Source organism: Pleurodeles waltl, chromosome 4_1, assembly GCF_031143425.1.
Source record: "Pleurodeles waltl isolate 20211129_DDA chromosome 4_1, aPleWal1.hap1.20221129, whole genome shotgun sequence".
In the NCBI taxonomy this organism is placed as follows: domain Eukaryota; kingdom Metazoa; phylum Chordata; class Amphibia; order Caudata; family Salamandridae; genus Pleurodeles; species Pleurodeles waltl.
The window spans coordinates 271,275,642-271,300,416 of record NC_090442.1 but is presented as its reverse complement, the minus strand read 5'-3'; the positions used below and the strand labels follow the sequence as shown (position 1 = coordinate 271,300,416).

The following is a 24,775-nucleotide window of genomic DNA, read 5'->3' as shown; positions in this document are numbered from 1 at the left end:
GGCTGAACTCTTGCACGTTCCAGAAAGACAGAAGTAATTTTAGATCACTGAGTATAACATTCTTTGTGTTTGACGATGTCGTGTAGGCAATCATGTTACAATGCTCCTAAAGCTAGAACTTGCAACCTGAATACCGTATTCCATTGTCTGTTGAGGATTAATTATATCAACTATTTGATCACAAAAAATTATCCTGAAAGTGTATTATCAATAAAAATGAACTTTGACATTGAACTAATTTTAAACAATTGAAATTGGCATTTAATTTACTAGGGGATTACAGTGAAAACTTTAAATTTGTTTTATTGATTAAAACAAACTTTGAACGTAAGCTAATTCCTAAATATTAGAACTTGGGTTTTCCACCAACACTGCCTTTAAAAGAAGAAGCCAAGCAAGACAGCGTGATTTCCCATCACCGATCTCAATAGATAGTGAGATTACTGCATTTACCACCATCCATCTGCAAAGGAAGTGTCATCACTGTTTTCCCACCAAAACTGTTTTTAAAAGAGACCAGCAAGCAAAACCACTTCATTTCCCAACATCCCTCTGCACAAAAAGTGATATCACTGGATTTCCCATAATCCATCTGTGCAGAAATATACATCACTTTCTACTTCTCCCTACGTCATTGAACTCTGCAGGGTGTCCCACTGTCAGGGCATCCTCAGCAAAGGGCACACACAAACAAAAACATTGGCTGTTTGGGTCTGGAAGTTCCTTGGACAGCACCCATGTCCTAATGAAAGCTGTAAAGTAATATTATAATCATGTGCCTCACTCAGCACCCCATTCTACCAATCCCCACAATCACACCTAGATGTAGATGACCCAGAAACACACAGCAGTCTCACAAAACATAGCACCAACCTTATACACATCCCACTAACTTCCACACACCCTAAAACTATAGAACACACATTCCTATTCATACTCATTAATGGTCCACACATCAGACATCGCAGACCTTATTACCTAACATAAGTTTGATGTCCTCTTCATCACAGAAACATGGTACACCTTCACATCTTCACATCCTAGATTTCCTTCTTCCCACACGCTACAGCATCCATTGTGTGGGCAGCTCACCTAAGAAGGAAGGAGGCATCATTTTCATCCATAAGTCCTCCTGGGTCTGCACAGTAGACAATCATGTAACACTCAACTCCGTGGAGCAGCTGACATGCCATTTCCCTCTCTCCGAAACTCAGACCACCACATTCCATCTCATCTACAGGCCTCCCAGACAGAAAATGGACTTCATTGATAAATTCTGAGGTCTCCTCACTGCCTCAACCATAGGACAAACCCATGCCACCCTCATGGGTGACTTTAACCTTCCAGGCAATTGAAGTTCAAAATAACAAGAGACACCCTCTTCAAACTCATCAATACACTCTACATGGTACCGCATGTCACACAACCAACACACTCTAAACGCTACATCCTCAACATTGGCTTCTCAACATCACCAACAATCTAATGTAAACTACCCTTACCCTTAGACTGGACTGACCACTCTCCCATCCTTATCTCCCTGCTCAGCATATTACCAAAAACCAAGGTGAACACAGAAGAGAAGACCAAACCTTCAGATCCTTCAAATCTTTCTCAATAGACAGCCTAATGGTTAAACGTATCTCTCACCCCATCAACTCTATGTCCAATACCAACACCCTTCTAAACAGCTTCAACAGTTTTTTGGAAAGCTATAAAAACACCTTTACTCCAGCTGAAACACTAAAGTTCAAGCTAAAGTCTTTAGCACCCAGGTACTCTAATGACGTTGCTGACAATGTACAGCCCATTCACAGACAGGCAAGGAAGTGGAAGGAAAACAGAACTCCCAAGGACCTCTTGATACTGAAGGCCCTCCATGCAACAAACAGACAGCTCATCACATCAGTGCAAAGAACTATAACATTTCCATCAAATAATCCACCAACAGAAGCAGAACGCTGTTCAAGAGCATAAAGCACTGCATCAACCCCCTACGGTACCCACCTATTTCCAAATCCCCAGAAAACAGCAATATCAACCACCTCTCCCTTAGTGAAAAATCTGGTAGATCAGACAGCACATAGAAAATACCAAGCCTGGTTCATCTCTCATACACATGCCTTCTGTAGAATTCCACAACGATCAGCTTCCAAAGTCCTAGCTCTTCCAGATCTGACTGTCATATGCAAGTCCCTCAAAGCCACTTATGAAGATGATGTCTTACGATTGTACTTCATCAGAGCTCTCTCTGGGGATGCTCCCTTACCCCTCTTGCCATCATAAATGCCTCCCACTCTCAAGTCATCTTCCTAGAAACTCTCAAGACTGGCCAGATCCTCCCACTCTTAAAGATACCTACACTAGACCCTGGTGACCTCATCAGCCATCGGCACATCACTCACCATTAATCAGCAAGATCATTCAAAAAGCAGTCTATTCCAAGATCACAGCAATGCTTACCATCTCCTGCACAACTACCAGTCAGGGTTCAAGTCACTCTGCGGCCTGGTATCTGCCAGTTTACACATTATAGAGGATGCTGTCTTGACCACTAATGAAAATGAGCACTGTCTCCTGATATTGCTGGACCTCTCAGCTGCCACAGTCTGCCATCCCACCCTATACGCACCTGTGAGTCATAAATGGGGCTCACTGTCAATTCCCTTCACTGATTCCCCTTCCACCCTTCCAACTGACACTAGTTTGTTCACATGGACACTTCAAGGTCACAAAAGATCACTATCAGGTGGAGTCTCCCAAGGTTTCGTACTGTCTCCTGTCATCTTCAACCTTTACATTTAGTGGCTTTGGTGCTGTCCTCACAAATAAGAGCATCAATTTTCACCAATACGCTGATGATACACAACTCTACTTGAAAGTCTCATCTGCTTCAGATTCTATGCCTCAAACACTGCTTGCACATCTTCCAGAGGCTGAAAGATCACTTGACTGATTCAAGCTACCTTTTAGAGTGGCAGCCTGATGTCTAAAAAATAACAAAGGTAACGACTGGTATTCTTCAAATACAATTACCTGTTTAACATCCTTTAGGGCTGCTAAAAGGACCACTAATTTGAATGCCAAATGAGCGCATATTTTAATCACTTTTACAATGCCAATTTCTAACTTCAAACAAGGGGCTTACTCAGTTTCTGCCTCTAACAGCATGCTAGGTGATGGTTAAGATTAGTGTTTATATGGTGCAGAACTGTAACATATTCTCCGTAACATTATGATTGAAGTGTTTTATTTTTTCTAACACCATATGAATTCCAACAAAAGTTGTTCAATGAATAATGAGGCAACAAAGTTCACTTGCCCTCTGCAGAAAGTTATGCTGTTCAGTACAGCGGTTCAGTTCCATGTATATAATTACTGCTCATCAAGACAGTTCTTTTGTGTTCTCTCTTAATTGGTTCTTGGTATGGTCAGTCTTTCGCCTCTGCAAGCCACCTTCTGTTTCTCAGTTCACTTGCCGGCATCAGGCATGAGAATGTCCATATCTACTACCTCTTACACCAAAGCTAACCACCAAAGGAAGCCTTTCTTCAGCGAGTGGTTCCTGGTTGCGATGCAGGCAAAGTAACCTACAAAATGGCAACTATTTGCTACACTGCTAAATATTCAAATCCATAAATGGGGGAGATACATGCTTTATAGACTCTGCATGATTGCATTATTGTGGCAGTGGCACTTGGCGTTTGAGCCTAATCCAGGAGAGTCGCCTCTATTTTTGCAAAGTAAAGGACACCTCCCATGTGCTTCTCGCAGAAAGCACTGCAGCAGACCGAAATATCTTCCACTCAATAAATGGTTATTGGTTCTGTGGCTCCTAATGCTCTCTATGTAGTGCTTTATACTGCTATGTACAGTTACAATATTACCCTGCAGTAGAGTCCAAGGTCTTGCACCCTGGTTTGCCTTAAAATGCAGGCCAGCAGATTTCACCTTGCCAACATCTATGCCATCTGAGTCTAAGTATACCCTAGTTTTGCCAGTCTGGATTTAGAAATTCTGATTCAAAATGCTGTCATAGCCCTCATTGCCAATTGAACATTTGTCTTGAAAGTGCTGCAAACTCTTCTAACGGAGGTTAGATAATTTTCTTGGAGTTCTGAGATTAACTTTATATATGGTCTCTTGCTTGTAGCAAACACCAATTGACTTCCCGGAACAAGCATTACTGAAAGGTAAATGGACATTTTGCAGCATCACTTGTAAAACAGGCAGGCACCAGTGGTTGGATAGGAAGCATCGAAGTTGAGGAGGGGAAACAATGGGGGCAACAAAATATAGTATCATGAGGTGGACAGAAACGATTCTCTAATTTCCAGTATTAGAATGGGTGCAAAAAAAGGAGATCACGATTAATAGGTAAAAGATAGAATTGTGGTGTGCAAGAAATAAAGAAAGTTAGAGAATAACATATGACAAGAAGGTTTAGTGAAAGATGGAAGGAAATACTGTGAAGTAGATGTCTTAGAGTAAAAAGAAGGAAACAGTGACTCAGGAAGGAAACAAGTGCTATCGGAAGAAGTGAAATGCACAACAGAGGTACAAGTGCAACAAAAAGTGAGGCAAATTAAGAGTCAGGAAAGATTTATTGTAAAAAGAGGAACTATTGTAGAAAGGAAGCAGTCTAGCAGTACTATCACAGGTTTACTGTGTGTCTATACCTCTGCTGACAGGCTTTTGCCATTCATGGAAATGTTTCAGTGAGGAAGTGTATGGCAGGAAAAAGACACAGAATTTAACTGGAAATTTGATGTGTAGGTACAGAGATTGTAGGAGGCTGGCTCACTATGTAGTGTGCAAAGCTGGGCACACTGAGCAGAGTCCGGGCAACCAAACTTTGGTTTACAGTGGTAAAAACTAGAGCACCTAATGCTCTAATTTTTATGGTAGCTTGGTTGAGCATTTAGGCTAATCGTGGAGAAGGGCAAATAATTTGTGGTACTCACAATATCAATAAATGAGACCGTACCTTCAAAAGAATAACTCAAGACCAATTTACAAAAATACTTCTGAATTTTATAATTTTTTAAGACCAAGATCATCAAAATTGGGTAAGTACTTTTTAAGTTATGAATTTTCTAAATTTAGAAAATGTCTCAGTTCTGTGCGTAATTACACACCATAGGAATCAATGGAGACATACTTTAAAAATGCATATAAAATCAGGCAATGAGTTTACCAATGTCTCCTCTTGGTTGTAGGTTGAGGTCGTCAGTGGGCCTTGTTGACCTGCTTGAGAAGTTTGGGCACCTCCCGGTTTCTGTGGGAGCAGCTGCAGATAAGTCTTTGGAGCCAGTGCAAGGCCACTGCTGGGGACAACTTGGAAAAGCACTGCACAGGTGGACTTCAAGGTGAATCCAGTAGGCCCCCTTGGAGGGTCGAGGTTGCAAGGGGTAGGGGACCCTCAGGGCGCAACTAGATCTTTGGTGCAGGGCACAGGGCGACCTGGTGCAGAGTGAATTGGTGAGCCAGGAGCTGTGCACAAAGGTGCCCTTAGAAGCAAGAGACAGGTTGCTTTGAGGGTCGCTTGCAGGTCAACAGAGGCACTCTGGTGTGAGGTCCTGGTGTTTTCTGAAGTCCCTCAACTGGGGCTTCCTCCTGGTCCTTTTTCAGTCTGGAGGGGACTGTCCTTCTGGGTGTCTGACATGGAGTGACCAGTACCTGGTGCTATTGCACGGCTCGGCCATTGGAGATTGCAGTGCCACCAAACTTGGCACACTGGTAGGTTTTGTCCTCGAAGTCTGTCAGGTGAAATTAGATCCAGCTGTGGTGTCTGGTTCCTTGGTCAACAACCGGTCAGTGAACTGAACTTCACTGGTCTTTTGGTCTTTGTTGCAGGAGAGTGATGCCTTCAATCTGAAGGGAGATCTTCGTCAATTTTTAGAAGAGTGGAGGTCCCCTGGGGGTTTGTAGAGTCTGTCCAATGTTTGAACAGCCCCTCAGCAGCGATTGGTGAGTCCTGGGGCTGCAGGCAGGGTTTAGCACCTTCTTCTTGGTGCAGTAGGACTTCAGTCATTGAGTATTGGGGTGGCTATCTACTGCTAGCAGCAGGCTTGTGGGTTGAGTTTCAAAGGTAGTAAGCCCTTTGAAGCTTGCCAGCAGGCCAGTGCACATTCCTGAGGAGGGGGGTATGACACCACCACCCAGGAATGGCTTTGTTATGGGACCCAGTGAGCAGGAGCTCTCACCCCAGGGTTCCAGAATCTTGTCTGGTGGTGGCAGGCTGGTTGTGACTGGCCAGTGACCATACCAGTGTTAATTAGCATTGCAGGAGTTATCTCTAAGGTGGCCCCTGGGTACATTTTGCAATAAATCCAATACTGGTACCAGTTTGGATTTATAATTCTGAGTTGTTTGATACCAAACAACCCAGGGTTCAGAGTGGCCATCATGTAGCTGTGAAACTCGTACAGACCAGAGTCCAGCACATGCATTTAAAATGGCTGCTCTGTTCACTTACTATGTCCTAGGTTTGGCAAGGACATAGTAGGGGCATATTGCTCATGCAACTATGTCCTCACATACAGTATAGTGCACCCTGCCTTAGGGCTAAAAGGCCTGCCAGAGGAGTGACTTACCTATATTGCATGCAGTGTGTAGTAGACAGGGCACACAGACTGTGTGATATGTTGAGTTTATTTTTACACACAAACAAAAACGCGCGCACACGCTCTTTCCTGCTGTCGCTCCCTACACTTTCCTCTCCCAATCCCTCCCATGTGGGATCCTCTCTCCATCTTCCCTTTCCTATTTTTCATTCTGAAGTGCTAAGTATTACAGGCACTCCATCATTCTGAAGCTAATCATATGGACCAGATTGGTCTGCTAACCTAGGGGCAAACATAATACCACATCTACATGGTATGAAAGTGTACCTATGCATCTTTGTTATTGGTAATTGGAAGATCACCACTCAACATGTCCAAAGTACAGATGAGTAACAGATGCAAAACAAAATAAGTAGTTTACTTAAAATCATGTCTTGACAGATTGGGACTTGAATGAAAGCAAAAACCTCAATAGGCAATATTTTGACCTTCAGATCACCCTCTATTCCACAGTTTTATGGGGGCATCAGCTGCACATCACCTAAGCCTCCTTGAAGTGCTTTAACCTGAGGAGCTAACTCTGTGGGGGCTCTATGACCTCTTTGTTTTGTTAATTATTTAATTGCAGTCATTGAGGGGGCTGAGCTTCTCTTAAAATCATTCTGTTCTTCAAGGAGGCACTTGCAAGGCGCAGTATGATTTCAAAAAAGCATGATTGTCACTGTTTTTGATCTTCACTGTCTGTGGAATCGTTCAAACAGAAAAGCACACCTTTAGATCGTATGACTACGCGCATGTACATATGTGTGCATAGTCAGTGTGATGTAAAATGTTATATGTTTCACTGAACTTCATATACTGCAACTACTTTAGTAACAATAACTGAATCCCTGAACACAAAGCACTGAACTATGGTGTTAAACGGAAGAGAGAGGGATGTAATCCTACAGTCTCTGAACTACACAAAATGCACTGCTGGACTTCCCCACTTGACCATATGATGTGATCCAAGGCCGACCGCTTTACTTCTCTATGCCTCATGTTCCTTAATCACACTGATTGAAAGCATATTACAGTAATTTAGCATCTTACAAACACCTCCTCTACATTTAGTTATTTTAAAATAGTCTTGCTTCACATTTAATAACATCATAGGCTGAATAAAAATACAACTTGACAAACTGACACATTTTGGGTTTCCTGTGGTGAAGTTCTCAGGGCATGGTAGTATTGTCGAAGGTCTCATTTTTAAAACAATGTATTACTTACAATCAATGTCACTCATTTCAGTGATGTAATAATAGGTAATTAATTAAAACATTGAGGAGAAATGTTGAAAAATATATATATTTTCATCCAATAGCCTTTATCATATTTTAATGACATTAATTGCCTGATTTACTGGTTTATGGTTTGTCTCTAAAGCCAAAGCAGGCCCCTAGTAGGGCTCTTTTTAGAGCTGCTGATGGCCTTGCCCAGACACTTAGGTCCTGATTTTAAAAAAAGTGGTGCTGCGACCCAGTGCAACGCCACTTTCCTTGCGTCCCTTAGTGCTCTCCTAATGCCACCATGTGTGCATCGTATATAAGATACGGCGCACCATTGTAGTAGTTAGGGGAACTAGCATCAAAATTGTTGATGCAAGTTGGGAGCTTTGCAGGATTAGTGTAAAAAATGTTGATGCTAATCCTGCAAAGCCCATTGAGGCCCATTATGAATAATGGTGTGCCCCTTTTAATGTCTGCTCTGAGCAGGTGTTAAAAGTGGAAACATTTTGGAACTTTGAGTTGTGCGTTTAATACTGTCATTAGGGCCTCAAAACTTGAGCCAGCAAGCAAACTGCTGTGTGGCGCAATGACAGAACTAACAGAAGGTGTTCCACATGACATGGAGCCTAATGTCAGCCATGGTTTAAACCATTACAAAGTGATCTAGTCCAGTTAGAAAATACTTGTGTCACACAAAGCTGAAAGAAAACAATGCTCACATATTTTGTGCGAGTTCAGTCTTTCATTGTTATCATGAATGAATTCAAGCAATTGCAATGCAAATTGTTTGTGTAGCGGAATGTTTATACCAAGCTTCACAACTCAGCAAAGGTAGAACATAGAGAGCAGCAATGCACTCTTCTCTAACACAAAGAATGAGTAAAGGATGTGTAGAAGGTGGAACTTTGCAAGGTTCTCTCACACATGAAGGACAGCTACAAAAGAGGTAGATAACTTACTATAGTGGGGATGAGAGGAGTTGAAGGGCTTTTGTACGCTTTCTGCAAACATACATAAACATACAAGAAGCACAAAACTCCAGAAATAAACAGGCAATCCTTTTATGCAATTACTATACCTTCAAGCACTTACAGACATTGATGAATCCCGGTGCGCCCTCACCTAACTACTGTGGTATATTTCACCAGTGAGTTCCACAAGGAGCACTAGGAAGCATCTGAGCACTACTGTTCCCTGGTTGTATGGTCTTCTAGGCTGCGTGAGGTTATGTCCCTTATGTTTACATGTATGTTCTCCCTTTGTTAAACTGTCAGACCTATATCATAATTGTGTGAAACATGTCAATAGCAAAGCAAGCTCCCTTCTCTTTCAGGAGGCATCACGTGCAATCTTCCATGGTCTACAGAACATATTCAACAAGGCAGACTAATGCAAACCTTAGTCACTCACACAACAAGTATAGTTAAGATATGAGTAGCATATAGGTTACAGAGAGCTCTCTGGAGGTCTCAATGTGTAGGTAGATGAGTGAGTGAAAATGTAAATTCTGACACCAGTCATCTTGAAAGTCCTATTACTCAGAGACCTGTTATTTGTGTTGATTCTTTCGTTTTGCACATGTTACATAGTAGCCATTACCTCGCAGGTCACTGGCATTTGGAGCAGCCCAGTCACAGCCTACGTAACTATGCTCTAGACTGGCATGCTTGTGCCCACCTCTTTGTAAAGGTTTTAGATGTGTGCACCAGGTGCAGTTCCCATCCGATCTTCAGTGCTGCATCTGTTGAAAATGTTGAGGGACATCACTGAGTAAAGTATCAGGAGAGGGTGACCCCCATGGAAGCTGGGTGCACCTGGGTTACAGAGATACACACAGAGCTGAGGTGTGGGCACTCCATAATTATGAATCCAGATCTGCGCTTACAGTTATAAAGGCCGCCAGCCTTCGATACTCTCTGGGCTTTGCACAGCTCCCGGATACTCACGCAACTGCCAGGTCCGACTGTGTAAGTACAAAGTCATTAAAGTGTAGGGCCTTATTGAGGCCTGTGCTGTCAATCACACTGCATGTGTGAGATGCACAGTTTGTATTTCGTTTTATTGCTGTTATTCAAAGGATGTTGAGATGGTCCTGCACAACCTTAGAACCTCGGGCTAACTGAAAAAAAAGGAGTGGCTGAGCCAGTCGCTATTGTGCGGGGGCTGCTGAGGCGAGATGATAGCAGCTCTATGTTTCTAAAAAACGCTCTGTAGGACACGGACCAACCAGGACATTGTACGATACCCGAAACTGCCAGCCTAGCCCTGGAAGAGAAGTGATTTATGGGAATTCTTCAGGAAGTTATTTCCAGTGCACTGGACGTAGGAGGCCACAGGCCTGTGCTCTGAAAGAGGCACAGGTGGTTTTGGTGTGGTTAGTCAGATGGTGCCTTTGGAGAAATGCGGGTGGCACGCAAGCATGCAGAAGGATACAGGGGCGGCTCCTCCACTAAGGCGGAAGAGTGTCTCCCTGCTGGATTTTGAAAAAGGAAAAATAAAATGATAATAATGTACGATACGTTATTATCATTTTATTTTTCCTGGGAGTAAGGGGCAAGGCGGGGCGGGGCTGGAGGGAGGGGGCTGTAGGAGAGCTGTAGGATAGGGTTTTGCAGCACAAAGTGCGCATGTCTGTTTGGCTGGAGAACATGCACAGGCTCCCACTCCCAAACTGAGCGGTAAAGCAGGCTGCTCGGACCAATCACAAAGCTGCTGTCATGCTGGTGACAGCAGCGTTGTGATTGGCTGGGAGCCTGTGTGCACCCGGGAACAGGAAAAGGACAAGGATGGAGCACAGACGAACACGTCTCCCCTTAAAGGTAATTGTTTTTTTAATTGTTATTATTATTTTATTTTTAACCCCCACTCCCATCCCATCCCATCCCGCCCTGCCACCCCTGTTCAGTGGCAGCCGCCACCGGGAAGGTATTGCCTGGATAAGATGAGCAGGAGTTGATCAATGTGTAAACTTAAAGACTAGTGTAGTATTTTAAATAGTGCTTTGTTTTATAGTTTTAATTGGCATGGTGTTCAAAGAGTGGCCAAGAGTTGATATGAGAAGGTTAAATGGGAATGCGTGGTAAAGTTACTGACTTTGTCTAGTGATGCAGGGGCATGTTGAGGAAGGGTAGCCTAGAACTCTCTTAGAATAATCATTTTACCCAGTACCACTGAATTGATTTGGCCATTGACTGTGTGGAATGGGCGACAGGGCAGATTCTATGCGTTCATCAATTGTTATCTCGCTGTATTGGCATGGCAAGGGGTTGATGAAAGCTTCCATGTTATATTTGGGATAAATAAAACACTGAGGAACCTTAAAGAGGAGAAGGGTGTGAAGATGTCAGATGGAGAAAAAGGGAGGGAACGTTGTGATGCCACAAAGAAAGCTTGGTGCTGTGGCTCTGCGGAACAAAGAACTTCAGTTTTGGAGCACAGCAGTTCAATCTGATTGAGTTTTAGGAAATCCGCTTTTTTTAGATGTTTCCACAGAAGTGCTCTGATTTCTAGACCCTAACCAACTGGTATTTTGACCTTTGGGCAGTTGCGGTCTGAAACGCAGCTCCCAACACCATGTGCCCTTCCCTAGACATTGTTGCAAATACATATTATTTGAGCTCTATGTAAGTTTCCATTGCGTGCATCAATGGCAATCACGAGGAGATATTTACTCTACTTAGAATTAGACCGAAGACTACGCCATGGCTTTAAGTACAGCCCTGTGTCTGAAGAGACTGGGTTTGTGATTGCAAAAGTGGAATTAAAGCAGTTTTTGCGTTGAAAATCACAAATTGCATATTTCAGTTTATTCTCATTGTTTGATGATATCTAGATTATGAAATGTTCATTGTAAAGCGCTGGGTGCAGACGTGTGGCAGAATAATATTCAACACATAAATGAATAAATACATAAATAAATTGTCCTACTTGTTATCAAAAGGCTAACATGGGCTTAGGGGTCAGGTTTGTGAAATTAGCATTTCTGAAAGAAGCATGTTTGGCCTACAAGCTATTTCCACTAGCTTAATTTTGCTACAAGTAAGTAACTGAAGTAAAACTATTGAATACATTTGGTTTTGGTTATCTGCAATGCAAAGATTACTTTTATAAGGTTGTTACATTACCGCCCAAATGTTTCACCATTCTTAACTAGAAAAAGGTGGGTTGAGAGAGCGCAAGAGATGGCAAAATTCTAAGCAGGCTTAGAGTTGTCATTTTAGATAAACTATAGCCCAGGGCGCTGTGGATTTTATTTTTGTATTACAACAACCTCGTGGGACTGGAACAGGGCTCAAATGCATTAACGTTAGGTGGGGCACCTGAAATCAATTTACTTGGACTCACTTAAGGAATTTCTCCAATCACAGATGGGTTCAGTCTTTAAAACCTGTTGCAATCGCACTCTGGAGAGCGAGACAAACAGAACAGAAGAGAAATGTGAATAAATACTGTTTGCTGGAGGTATTTTATATGACTGTGGAGAGGAGACGTCTGCCTTCCCTTGAATCTTTGCACCAACAACCTGCTCCAAGGGTCAAGGAGGACCTACAAGTACTAATGTGTCCAGAGCCTGGCTGAGGGGTGTCTGTCTGTTGTATGGACAGAGGGGCTGGTGGGCAGCAACATTCCTCTGAGAGTTTTGGGGTCTTTCAGAATATCAGGGAAGAAATTACAAAAATCTAAAATCGTATTTTTCTGACTTATGTCCCCTTTGTCACATATACTTGATTGTTGTGACATTTTGATCATTGGGTTTTGTTCTTTGTAACTAAATTGCTTTGGGAATATTTGACTTAGCTGTAATGTTGTATGGTGTTGCTGTTTGTGTACTACATGCAATTGTCTCTGAATAAGGCCTTGCTGAAATATCAGTGGTTTGATTGGAATTCTGCACACTAACATGCTCACGCATGATGAACTGACTTGTTTTTAGCTTTGTGTGAGATCAGCCACAGCTCCCATCAGCCCTGGAGTATCTCTACCCCACAGTTAAATAGCCTGGTTTTCCAACATGAATGCAGGACCGTTTAGTGGCATGCAACTGTTATGCAGTTTAATAAATAAGACTGGCGTTAAGCATTGAAAAATGGGAAAGAAAATAAGTGTACCACGTACAGCAACCATATGAGGAAAATGGAAGGGGTCAGAGTATCACTTTTATAAAATGTATGGGACAAAAATTCTTCTTGTTTTCACCAAAAGGTGTTCTGCTCATGGGCAGAAAGGTGCATTTTCAGCCCATGGACTTAGGAGAAGGACATTCTCCCAGATAACAGTGGGTGACTCGTGGGTATCTGTGGGCTGTTCCGGCTATGACTGCACTTAGTCTAGCACAGATCTACAAGTATACTTCTCACAGCAACAGGCTCTAAGATAGGTTCCTTTTTGCATATTTCGATAAATACAATGCAATCTCTGCATTTTGTCTACTTTTCTAGTGTGTTCTTTTTCTAATACAATAACTATATTCAGTATAATCTTGCTCCGCATCAGAGTAGTGCATAATTAACAGTTATATATGTTAGATTATATGTATGTGCAGATTTAGCGGTGGAAATGGGGAGCTAAACATTCAGTGCTGGGTCACTAGCTGGTCTGATCACATGGTTTTCTACTGACCATGTCTATTTTGTAGCCTGTGGAAGAAACAATGAGACCCATCTGTTCCGTCCACTGTATGGGGCTCATAAGGGATATGTGTGGCCAAGACAGATCTACCAGGTACTCCTGTGCAGGCTGGCCCATGAAATGGATTTGCAAAAATAGTTATTTGGCCAGACATGTTTTTTAGGCTATAAGCTGAGAGATGTTGATACTTTAAACTTGGTACAGATTTCCTTGCATAATCTACACTGTCATTGTTTTAAGATAAAGACTTTTCATACAGAGGGAATGTAGAATCCTCCAGTTTCTAAAATAGGTGCTAAATTCAATGGAACACCAACCAGTAGAATTTACTCCACCATACATTAGTTTAGTGGAGTAAATTGCACTGTATTGTTCTTAAATTGAAAATTTGTGGGACGTGACCCTGATAGAGGCTCGCTTGTGTGTGACGTAGCTGAACACTACTGTCATGCAATTACCCCTGATGTGCTTTCCATTCTTCCACAACATTTGAGAAAGTGTTCTCAAGTGTATTGGAAAATGACTAACATATTGGTGCAGGTTGGTTAATGGGGCTGATATAAAGGAATATGTTATTCAGACCACACAACTGCATAGATACAGCAATACTAAACATCAGGAAACAACTTGTTACCATTCGTGGTACAAGCCACAATGCAATGCTAACCCTATTGGACTTATCCACTGCCGTTCACACAATTGATTCCGTTTTCGGTGTTCACAAAAAAGACTGCTCTTGGATTCAAACTCTTATAATTAACAGGAACTGATTAGTAATAAAGAGAGGAAGGAGACAAAGACAAGTAAGAAAAACAGCGGCAAGAGATAGAGTGGAAGGGGACAGGGAGAAGGGAAAGTGATAATGCACAAAGAGTTAATAGGAGAGAGGGAATGGAGAAAGGGAAAAACAGGAACGCAGACGCCTGTAAACAGAGACATAACTATCTTTAGTGCAGTGGTCTTGGTGTGCAGGTTTGTGAGGGGCCCATTGCACCCTAATTATAGCCACCTTTTAAGAATGACATGGCTAATTTTCTTTACTTGCATTAGGGCCCAAACGCCCTCTTGCTACTCCACTGCACATCGTAGTACACTGGCGTCAGCAAGTTCCTTTTCTGTATTTCCATGCTACCTTTAGATTACAAGAGTTCATCATTTGATCAAAACTTCCATATGTTACCATACCCGGGAGGATGCTCCAGTCCTCTCGCTGAATGCCTGTATGGCCTTTGACACAGTCGAATGGCCATACCTATCCGAAGTACTGAATAAAATGATATTTGGCCCCAAGTTTTTGGGGTGGGTAAGACTCCTATACACTGAGCCTCTTGCCCAAGTTGCGGTCAAGGGGGGACCTCCTGTGTCTTTGCTTTGCGACGCGGCACCCGGCAGGGATGTCCGCTCTCCCCTCTCCTCTTTGCCCTAGTGCTAGCGGCTTGGATCCGGATGGATCATCTGATTTATGGACTGCTGGACTGAGCAGTGGGAAGGTAGAGTTTCCCTTTATGCGGACAATATCCTGTTATATGTGGCCGAATCCAAATCCTCCTTAGACAGAATAATGCATATCCTCACTCTCTTTGGCCGCTACTCAGGATACATGATTAAATGGACGAAATCACTAATATACGTTTTGCATGGTTCAATATCAGTGCTGCTTGGGGATGTGAGTCTGGATAGCCACTGAGGGACTCAAATACCTTGGGTATTTATCACTGCTGACACCAACCTCTTTTATGGAAAAAACCTGCTGCCACCCTTAGCAAGACTAAAGGATGATGTAAAACACTGGAGATCCCTGCTGTTGCCATTTTTCAGCAGAGCGGCGCTAATCTAAATGATGGCTCTGCCCTGCTTCCTTTATGAAGTGAACGACGTCCCATACCTTATCCCAGTGGCCTACTTTATGGCTGTAGACTCCACACTCCATACACTGCTCTGGGATGAGGGGTCAGCACGCATAGCACTTAGTAAACTCACAAGGGGATGCTATGACAGTGGAATAGCTCTCCCTGACATTCAAAAGTACTATTGGGCAGCCCAGCTCAGCATTTCAATCAGTGGGTACATCTTCCGATGGAAAAGCCGGTGTTTTGCATGAATCGGCTAAACTTACAACCAGGGGTTACCTGCGGGCCTGTACTCTACTCCACAACGCCTAACTTTCCAAAGCCCTACAGCAGTCACCATCACAATCTGGTACACCACATTAGTAAAGCTCTGATGGAAGGATAGATTGACTCAGGTCATGCACCTTTGGGACTCAGGGATGCTGGGTACTCTAGAAACATTGCCAGGGTTTGATAATTGGGACCTAATTGGACTGCCCAAGGTGGGTGATCTCTGGTCACAGGGATATGTTATCCCCTTCACTGACTTGCAGCACGATTATCAACTGTCCCCTGCAGAAACATACTGTTACTTGCAGGTGCAACATGCTCTCTGGACAGCGCTTTCCAGGGTGCAGAACTGCCTGACTCCTCCCCATTGGAGGATAGACTACCTGATGACCACATGACACGTAAGACAACATCCCACACATATCGCAAATTGATCAAAAACTCACCAGGCACCCTCACACAATTGCAAGATAAATGGACCCTAGATTTGAGAGTAATGGAAGATGACAAATGGCCTGAGGCCCTGGCCTTCCCGAGAGAAATATCGATTTAAAATGGGTTGCACTTACTGCAGTTCCAACTATTGCACAGACCTTATTTTGCCTGCACTACATTAGTTAAAAAGGGTAGAACGACTGATGAGAGCTGTTGCAGAAAATGTTGACAAAGAGGCACCTTTTTTTACATCCTATTGGAATACCCCGAAGCGCAATGTTATTGGGACTCAGAGATACATTCCATGATTATGTGGAAGTACAATAACTCTTACAGCTAAGTGGTGCTTGCTAAACATCTGGGAGGACACTGATCTGAAGTGCCCGGACCGGACCTGGATGACACTGGCCAAATGCAATATTGCGCTTTCTTGGGGGCAGAGATGGCACCATGGCTGAGAGACTGGAAGGTAAACATGGACTGGTGCTGGGTGGTGGAAAGAGTAGTTTACAAGAATAGGAGCTGTCCTAACAAGTGGGGTAACAATTGGGGTAAATGGAATCAATACCAAGGAGGCCTGTGTGCCCCCCTTCAGTTGGCAAACCAGACTGGGCATAATCATTAAAGATGCATTGCTGAGTACTAGTTTGGGGGATAGACGGGGGAGGGGGTGACTGTGTCCAGAGCAAAATACGATCTATCTCATGTTTATACATTCTGGAAAGTGATGAGATGTGATGTGTTAACCTGTTTTCTTGTTTAAATAAAAAGATCTTTGAAAAAAATCCAAGGGCATTCTCATGACACTCAAATTCTAATTTACCTCACAAAAGAAAATTGTTACACCATAACCATTGTCCCATGCTTCTTAGCCACAATTCCTGGATGGACAAAATCATCTTTTGCCTTAATACAAACAGACCTGACATCCTAATGTTCAGCATGAAAACCCCTCCCCTTTCAGACCTTGAACCTCCCACCCCCTGTTGGATCTCTCCTTTACCCCACTTACTCAAGCAATAACTGCAAACACTCATTAATTCCTTTATGACATGTGCAAATCTTCTCCATGTTCGGCATACCTTGAAGGATCCTACTCATTCTAGCTATAACCCTAGCCTGACTATTTAACTGCTCACCAGTTTTACTCAGTTTCCGACTGAACACTCCGACATAACTACAAATGGTCCAAAATAGAGCCGAAGGAATCATTTTTTGTCTGTGAAAACATGAGCATGTATCTGCCTATCCTTCAAGCTAAACTGGCTGTCAAACAAGTTACATCAAACGCCCTCTTGATTATCTGGAAATCAACCACACATAGAACTCCCGAGTACCTAACAGTGATATCACACAGATCAAGTCGGGAAGAAATCTATGGTCCAAAAAAGACACTGAGCTCTCTGTAATCAAAAGGAAAAGGAAAAGGCTAACAAGGAAATAATTCACCAGAGTGGGTGCCACATTATGAAATGATGGGCTTCCTTGATGAAAAAGTGCCCTAAGTCTAAGATTTTCAAGGCCAACCTGGAAAAGCTTCCGATGAACAATCTCCCTCTCAATGTCCAGTGAACTCCTGATCAGCTGGTAAAGTCCCCTCTTCCACACATACTCCCCTCGAAAGTGTCCTTTCTCTCTCCATACACTTCCTTCACTCCTTCTGATCCTTGCACCATTAAACTACAACTGTTGCTATAAGCTGTACATAATAAATACACTCAAATAAACTATGTAATGTACACAGCATTGTAATACATCTCAAACTGAATGTGCTGTGTGCAGCATATTATTAGGCACTACACGCATTATGTATTAGGCGGAACAGGCAAAACAACCTCTATCAGTGCCAGGTAAACAACAGTGATTTTCTGTGAACTCACGTATACACATTTATTAGCAAAAATACTATTCACAAATAATACAGCTCAACAAATGTACAGAAGATCAACTAACATACAAGAATATTAAATGAACACAGAAAAAAAAGTGTTTAGTGTACCCAGTGATCACACAATGAAAAAAACATACAAAAATGGATAGAGGTGTGTAAATACACAAAAAGTTTTTATAGCCATAAATGTGTAATACTGCGTATAAATGAGACCATGGAGAACCACTGTTGAGGATAAATGCAATCACTGAGGTTCCTATTTTTTACATATTCATTTGCCCTTCTTTTTGTTGTTAGCAATAGACAGTAGCATAGCTTCCGGAAGGGGAGTTTGGGGTGTTACACACCCATAATAAATGTATTTTGTGATGAATAGTTGGGTGCAGGGGCTTTCAGTCCGGTTCTGGAGGGGTATCTGTTGGATTTCGCCATGAGTTTAAAAAACAAACAGACAAAAATGTACACACTTTCTCCCTCTCTCTGGAAATACTTCAAAATGTTGGGTATTTCATATAATGTGTTTTCTCTCACTTAGGCCCCTCTTGTGCATCCTGCATGTCGTGTAATGTAGTTTAACATTCTGTGCCAGTGTGATTGTTAGAAAATCCGAAGCTCACACCCTGAAATCCTACTGACCAGGCTAGGCCCCGGCCACAGAGTGCAGCAGTGTGTACTGACACAGTTGCAAACACGTGCACTACTCTGTCATGGATCTGGTGCCCCGTCCTTGGCGGGGAACCAGTTGAGCTGCACTCTCACAGGGTGGGGTCCCCATGTGGACCCTGATCTTTAATGTTGTCTCTCTCAGGGGTCGGAAGAAGCTAGTGAGTTTCTTTTATGCCACATGTATTCTGCTCACGTTTACCTTGATGATGTCTATACCAGGCTGAGGATACTCCAGGACAGGAAGCTGTTCATCTATGTTCATCAAACCAATCTCGTCAGGCTCAGCACCCTGGCTTACTAGGTATACCACTTCCTGCAGCAAACTTGTACCTGAAACCAAGACAAAGATTCAGCTTATACAATATAAGTAACAGTGGAAACAGTTTTGAATGAAGTTTTAAAACAACACCCACAGCGCACACACACACACACACACAATATCCAGGGTGTCACGCACTGCACAGCAAAATACCTTCAAGTGGCCAAAAAAGCACATATATAGGCATATATGCACACAGTCCAAGAGACAGAGAAGCACCAATGCACACACAAAAACACACGTTTGTACACACATGCACAACCATACGCTGTCAAACATAGTCACACAGGCACACTCACAGACCATATAGTCATGTCCCCTAAAGAGGAAGAGTAAAACCACACAAACAGACCAACATGCATAAAGACATCAATGCACACAAATCAATAAACACGCAGGCACACATACCCACACAGGTATCAATGGAAACCCAACAAAACACAAGCATTCAGGTGCACCGGCAGTTGCATGTGAGCAGTACATAAAGAGGAACAGATACAAACAAACCACACTTGCAGACACACAAAATAAATCACAGATTGCAGTTGTACAAGTCCGAATGCATACACAAGTGAACGTGCAATGATGCGTAATTGTATGGGTGGTGATCAATGGATGTGGGAATGTGAATGGTGGTATGCATAATTAGATGAATGCATGCATGTTTGGATGGATAGTTTAGGCATATGCATAGAAAGAAGAAAGGATGTGTTAGCGTGTGTGGCCACTGAGGGATGAGAACTTGTAACTGGATGGACAGAGTGTGAAGTAGATGCATAGGCGTGCAAGAGATGATGGCCTATTCATTCATACACATACTAACTCATTAACATATCAATTCATGCATCCATGCCATCATCTACCAGTGCACTCACCCATTCATGCATGCACCCTTTCATTTATCCATGCCCTTATCCATTCATGCAGTCACTCGTCCTTTTATTCATCCAATCCTTGATTTCTTCCCACGTGTCCACTCATCTATCCACACAACAAACCAACAAAATTTACTTTACTGACGTCTCTTGATAGCATTTGCCATGAACATGATTTGAAAAGAAATAGGCTAAAGCAATGAGAATGACATTGAATGTATTTTTACTGTTTATTCACTTGATGGTAGGCCGGTAGTCGTCACTATGCAAAGTAAATGTGTAGGAAAAACAGTATTCAACAGTCCACTTAGTAGGACATATGAGAAACAAAACAATGGCGGATGAAAATCAGAGCTTTTTCTCTGCTGTCATGCCCATTTACATAATTCCATTAACAATTTAACAGATTCACTTGTTACATGGTGTTAGTTAAGCGAGTAATTCCTTGTGTTACACTTTAATACCACGTGGCATAGTTAGGTTTCACCTACACAGCTCATGAGATGTGGTGCAAGGCGTATTGTTTACATTTCAGTGGGCCTACAGCCCGCTACAAAATATAATTCATTATTTTCACTGTCACTCTCTTTGCAAAAATAAGGCTGCCCTTCCTTTCTTCTGTTAGCTTTTCCTTGGAGCATGGACCAAGTACGTGTTCATCCCCGCCTTTGTTGTTCTTTTTCTTTTTGCAATGTAATTTTGTTTTTATTTTATAAGCGTTTCTGTATTATTTAGCAGAAGTTGTGTGCTTCCACTGAAAGAGAGTTCTTGTATTGCATAGATTATATGCAATACAATACGCCTGGGTGGAATTTGTTAGTAAAACAATGAGCAAGGTTGTAGCTTTGTTTGGTTCAAATGCAAAGATCTGATCTGGTTATTAAGAAAGGTATGACAAAGGCAGTAGGCCCGATGTATTTGCTGTGAAAAGCATTTTTTTAAATCCAGTAGACATTTATGGAACTTTATGCAAAAAATATACAAAGTGGCTTAACATTGGGAACAGTCTTACAAATACAATAGGAAGGATTCTTACAATATGAACCAATTTGCCAAATACTATAGGTGGGAATTTACATTGTGAACCCTTTGACAAATGCCATAGGAAGCGGGTTTATGCTGTGAACTCTAAAACACAATAAGAAGAGTTTTTTTTCATTAGGAGCTATTTGGCATAACGATAGGAATAGGAGCTATGAGAAAAGCAACAAGAAGGGGTTTAGTACATATATCAACGTTTAGGTCCAGCCAGAGCAAATCCTGAGTGCCTTGAAAGGGAGAGTTAATGTTAATGTCAATCTATACATTATGTCTACCAATATTCTATGATGGGTCTCCATAGGTAAAATCCACATGGTCATGCTTAGGTTGATGTTGAGGTCTTAGTTTACTGATTTTAAGTCTGGCCTTTCAGACAGTGTAGTATCTTACTGCATCCTTGTACATGCACTTTTTTGTGACATAATTAGATTTTGCGAAGGAACTCCAGTTTATGTGTTTTAGAATGTTTGCTTACAGAATATTGGAAGCTGAAGCTAATCTTTAGGCTGTGTGCTTTGTGGTGGCTTGAGTCCAATCCATTCATGAATAAACTTGCTTGAATCATCTGTTTGATTGGCTTCATTGAATGGCAATTACTACAACTGATTGCCATTGAGTATGAGTCCCAAACTCACTCGTACAAAGCACAATGCTTTAGCTTCCTCACCAGATTAGTTTTTTTTTTTAAAGTTCATACATAGTATAAATACAGTGGGGCTTTTGGTCAGCGGGCTTCATCCGCTAAAATACTAAATTGTCAGTTACATTTTGTTTTACCCGCAACAGCAATCAGCATGGGGCAACAGGTCTCCCTACTTTTCCCATTGGCTCCCTTTAATTTGTATGACTGCACAAGGACTGTGCACTTTGTACACATCAGCTTAAAAATATTTTTCTCTTTAGGGAAAAAGGTTGGTGCAAAGAGTGCTTTTTTATTTTATTTTTATAACAATCCTTAAATACCAGCTATTTTGCCTGCAGTTCAGGTGCTCAGTTAGCTGGTCGTTTATTTTCTGCTTCTTTTGTAAAGTTGTTATAAAGTTTTAAAGTGACCTTGCAACAATGTAGCTCTCCGAGATTTTACTCCTTGGTTAGGTGGTGATTTATTCTTGTCTCATTCACAATTAATAATAAACAAAATAAATGGTACAATTAAAAGGCTTGTTGTTTAATAAACACCAGGGGAACAAGCGATGAAGTGGGCGGTGTGGTTTGACATGTTTTTGGCTTAAATTGATGTGTTAGATGGAGAAGAATGTTCTCATTAGAGAAAACGGTCTCTTTTGAAAATTTGCTTTGATCTTGAAGGGCTGAAACAATTTATGCTATTGCCGGCATTAACCAACGTCAGGAAGTTAAACCAATTTAAATATATTATCAAACAATTTGAAACCAGGCATGATCACATAATTAACACGGTGGTGGAACAGTTTAAGTTCTATTCTAGAAAACAAGGTATGGGGGAGAGCATACTAGGTCACTAGCTGCTAATTGCCGGTTTGGAAGTATGAACTATGGTTAGGTTTTAAGGGATCAAATCAAGACGATGGCTAACAGTAAAAGTTTTCAAGAAAGGTTATGCAAAAAAGAAAAGATAATGGATGGAATGCTGAGCAAATCAAACATTCACCTGCAGTCACAGATCTGGCTTAAATTCCTAGTTTTTTTGCCGGCCATACCCTGAAACAGGTCCCAGGATGCTTGTATATGGTCCAGAGAGGACTTGGCCTAGCAGTTTATGCTGAACTGTTCCCGTGGGGAGCAGGGTCTAGACTGATTTGCATAAAGCTGGGTTCAACTTGAATTGCATGGCAGGCAAAAAATGGTGAATTGGATTTAACCCAGGTATTGACTGGAGGTGAATGTTTGATTTGCTCAGCATTCCGTCCATCATCTGGTCTTTTTCACACGATAGGGTATGGGCAAAGCCTGATTTTACTCTTAATGAGCTGTAGAACTTGCAAAGAATATTAAGCATTTCGGAAGTCGTTAAAGAAATCTGTGATCCACAGGTTGATGTTGAAGTTAGTGCTATTTAAAAAAAAAAGAACAGTGTAGCAATGAAAAGAATAGGAAACAAGGCTATTAATGTGAGAAAAGGTTCATTGGAACGTTTCCAGTGCGGAAGCAGAACTCATATGAGTAATCTGAAGTTCTATCTGACAGTTAACAAGTATTGTCACTGATGTAAGAGGATCGACACTATGGCAGGGTATGCAAAGCTGGTAAGGTTAACCTGATTGTTGTGGAGTTAGAGAATAAAAGTGAGTCTGCAAATGTGGATCCCAAAATCCTGTTACACAATGTTATGGAAGACAGATGAAAATGGTTACCTAAATGTTTGATCCTGTTGGATTGACAGAAGTTACAGACAATACAAGTAATGGTTGCATCTTGTGCTGGTTCACAATCTTAGGGAAGAAACTGGTGTACCAATTGTTTGCCAACGGTCAGCAATTCTGAAGCACCAGGTTTGCAGCTTTTATGAAGAGGTGTGGGATAAACCACAAGTGCATTTTAATATATCACTTAGAGACAAACGATCTGGGGGAGAGATTCAACCTTTTCATAAAGGAATCAATACAGTTGGCTGTCAAAGGTGAGATCAATTGGAAGAAGGTGTCATTGGCTACTTTCCTGTCCTATCGAATCACTTCAAGTATACGACTACTTATTCTCAGTTCTAATTCTTAAAGGGAAGGAAACCTGGATCTTGCCTTGCTCCATGGTGGCTGAAAGAACATTTGGGAGATGTTGAGGGGAATATGAGCCCAAGATAGGACCTACATTACGAGGTCGGGGAAACATTGCAGGAGTACAAGCAGGCAATGAAGATTCTCATCTCAGAAAGAAGGAGGATGCAGTTTTTTCGTACCATAAGGACAGGGTTGTTGGTGAGCTTGAAGTTTCCTGCAGGGCAATAGTGGTTTGTCAAAATATTTAGATGCTGTTAAGGTTGTTGAAATATCGAAGGGTTCTGTTAGAGTGGAAGGAGAGTCAGTTTGAAATCAATTTGTGGGGGTTGGTGGGAAGCTGCCTCAACCCTTTCTTTTAGAAAAGAAAATAAGAATAGTAATGTGTTATTCAATCTTAGTTTGAACAGGTGTGATAAGGAGATAGCGGTGTGAGGCAAGGGTTTGAGAAGGCTGAATGATTTACTTTGTGAAGAGATTGAGAACTCTATTGTATCACCTATCAAATCACAAGAGAGCAATGCCTTTCCCCTAAGAACCACACAAATGCCTGCAGGATATAAGGATGATGTGTTATCATAATCCCTTTAGTTGCATGGATGGTTGTTGTCTTTGTCCTTCTTTTATTAATTGGTTTTGCTTAGGGGTTGTGTTTTTAGTACTGTTTATGTTCTTAGGGGGAAGGTGTGTGGTATTTCTTTTGTTGTGGAAAATTGGCTGAAGGTAGCTTACAATGTCTGGGATGGAACTGGGAATGCTGTTTAATCTGTATGGTTATCCTAAACTTGTCAGTTGGGAGCTGAATGTGAGCTGCTGGGAGCACTTGGGGGAAGCTACCTGCTACTCCTTGTACTGTTGATTGTAACCTGAATAAACCATTGCTGAGCTGAAACTGGTGGAGATTCTCCTTTAATACAATTCTCTCTTTTTCTCCTTTTCCTTCCTTATGTCTAACTCCATCTCCCTGACTCTGACTTTCTCTGTCTCTTCCATGTCTTTCTCTGCCTCTCTCTTTCTCTTGGCGTCTTTCTTCCTGTCTTTGTTTCTCTCTGTATCTTCTTCTCTCACTCTCTCACAATTTGTCCCCATTTCCTTCTGACTTTCTTTGTCTTTCCCTCTTTCTCTGATATTCTTTATTTCTCTTGCTTTCTTTCCCTGTCACTCTTGTTCTGTCTCTTGTTCTGTCCTCCTGGTTTCCCCCTGCCTTTCCATCTTTCACCATCCATGCGTTTATTTCTGCCTTTGTGTTTCTTTATCCATACTTTTCTCCATA

The 24,775-nt window shown here is 42.0% G+C and overlaps 1 protein-coding gene across 2 annotated transcripts in view; it reads right to left on the bottom strand.

Moving 5' to 3' along the window:
• Positions 1-24,775, bottom strand: part of SULT4A1 (sulfotransferase family 4A member 1) — a 62,678-nt gene that overhangs the window by 19,454 nt on the left and 18,449 nt on the right. For both annotated transcript variants that reach the window (XR_011202264.1, XM_069228292.1), the window contains exon 2: positions 18,774-18,904. Coding sequence is in view for 1 of the 2 variants with exons in the window: in XM_069228292.1 (XP_069084393.1) it covers positions 18,774-18,904 (131 nt within the window). In the remaining variant the exon portion in view is untranslated. The remainder of the gene's footprint in view (positions 1-18,773; positions 18,905-24,775) is intronic.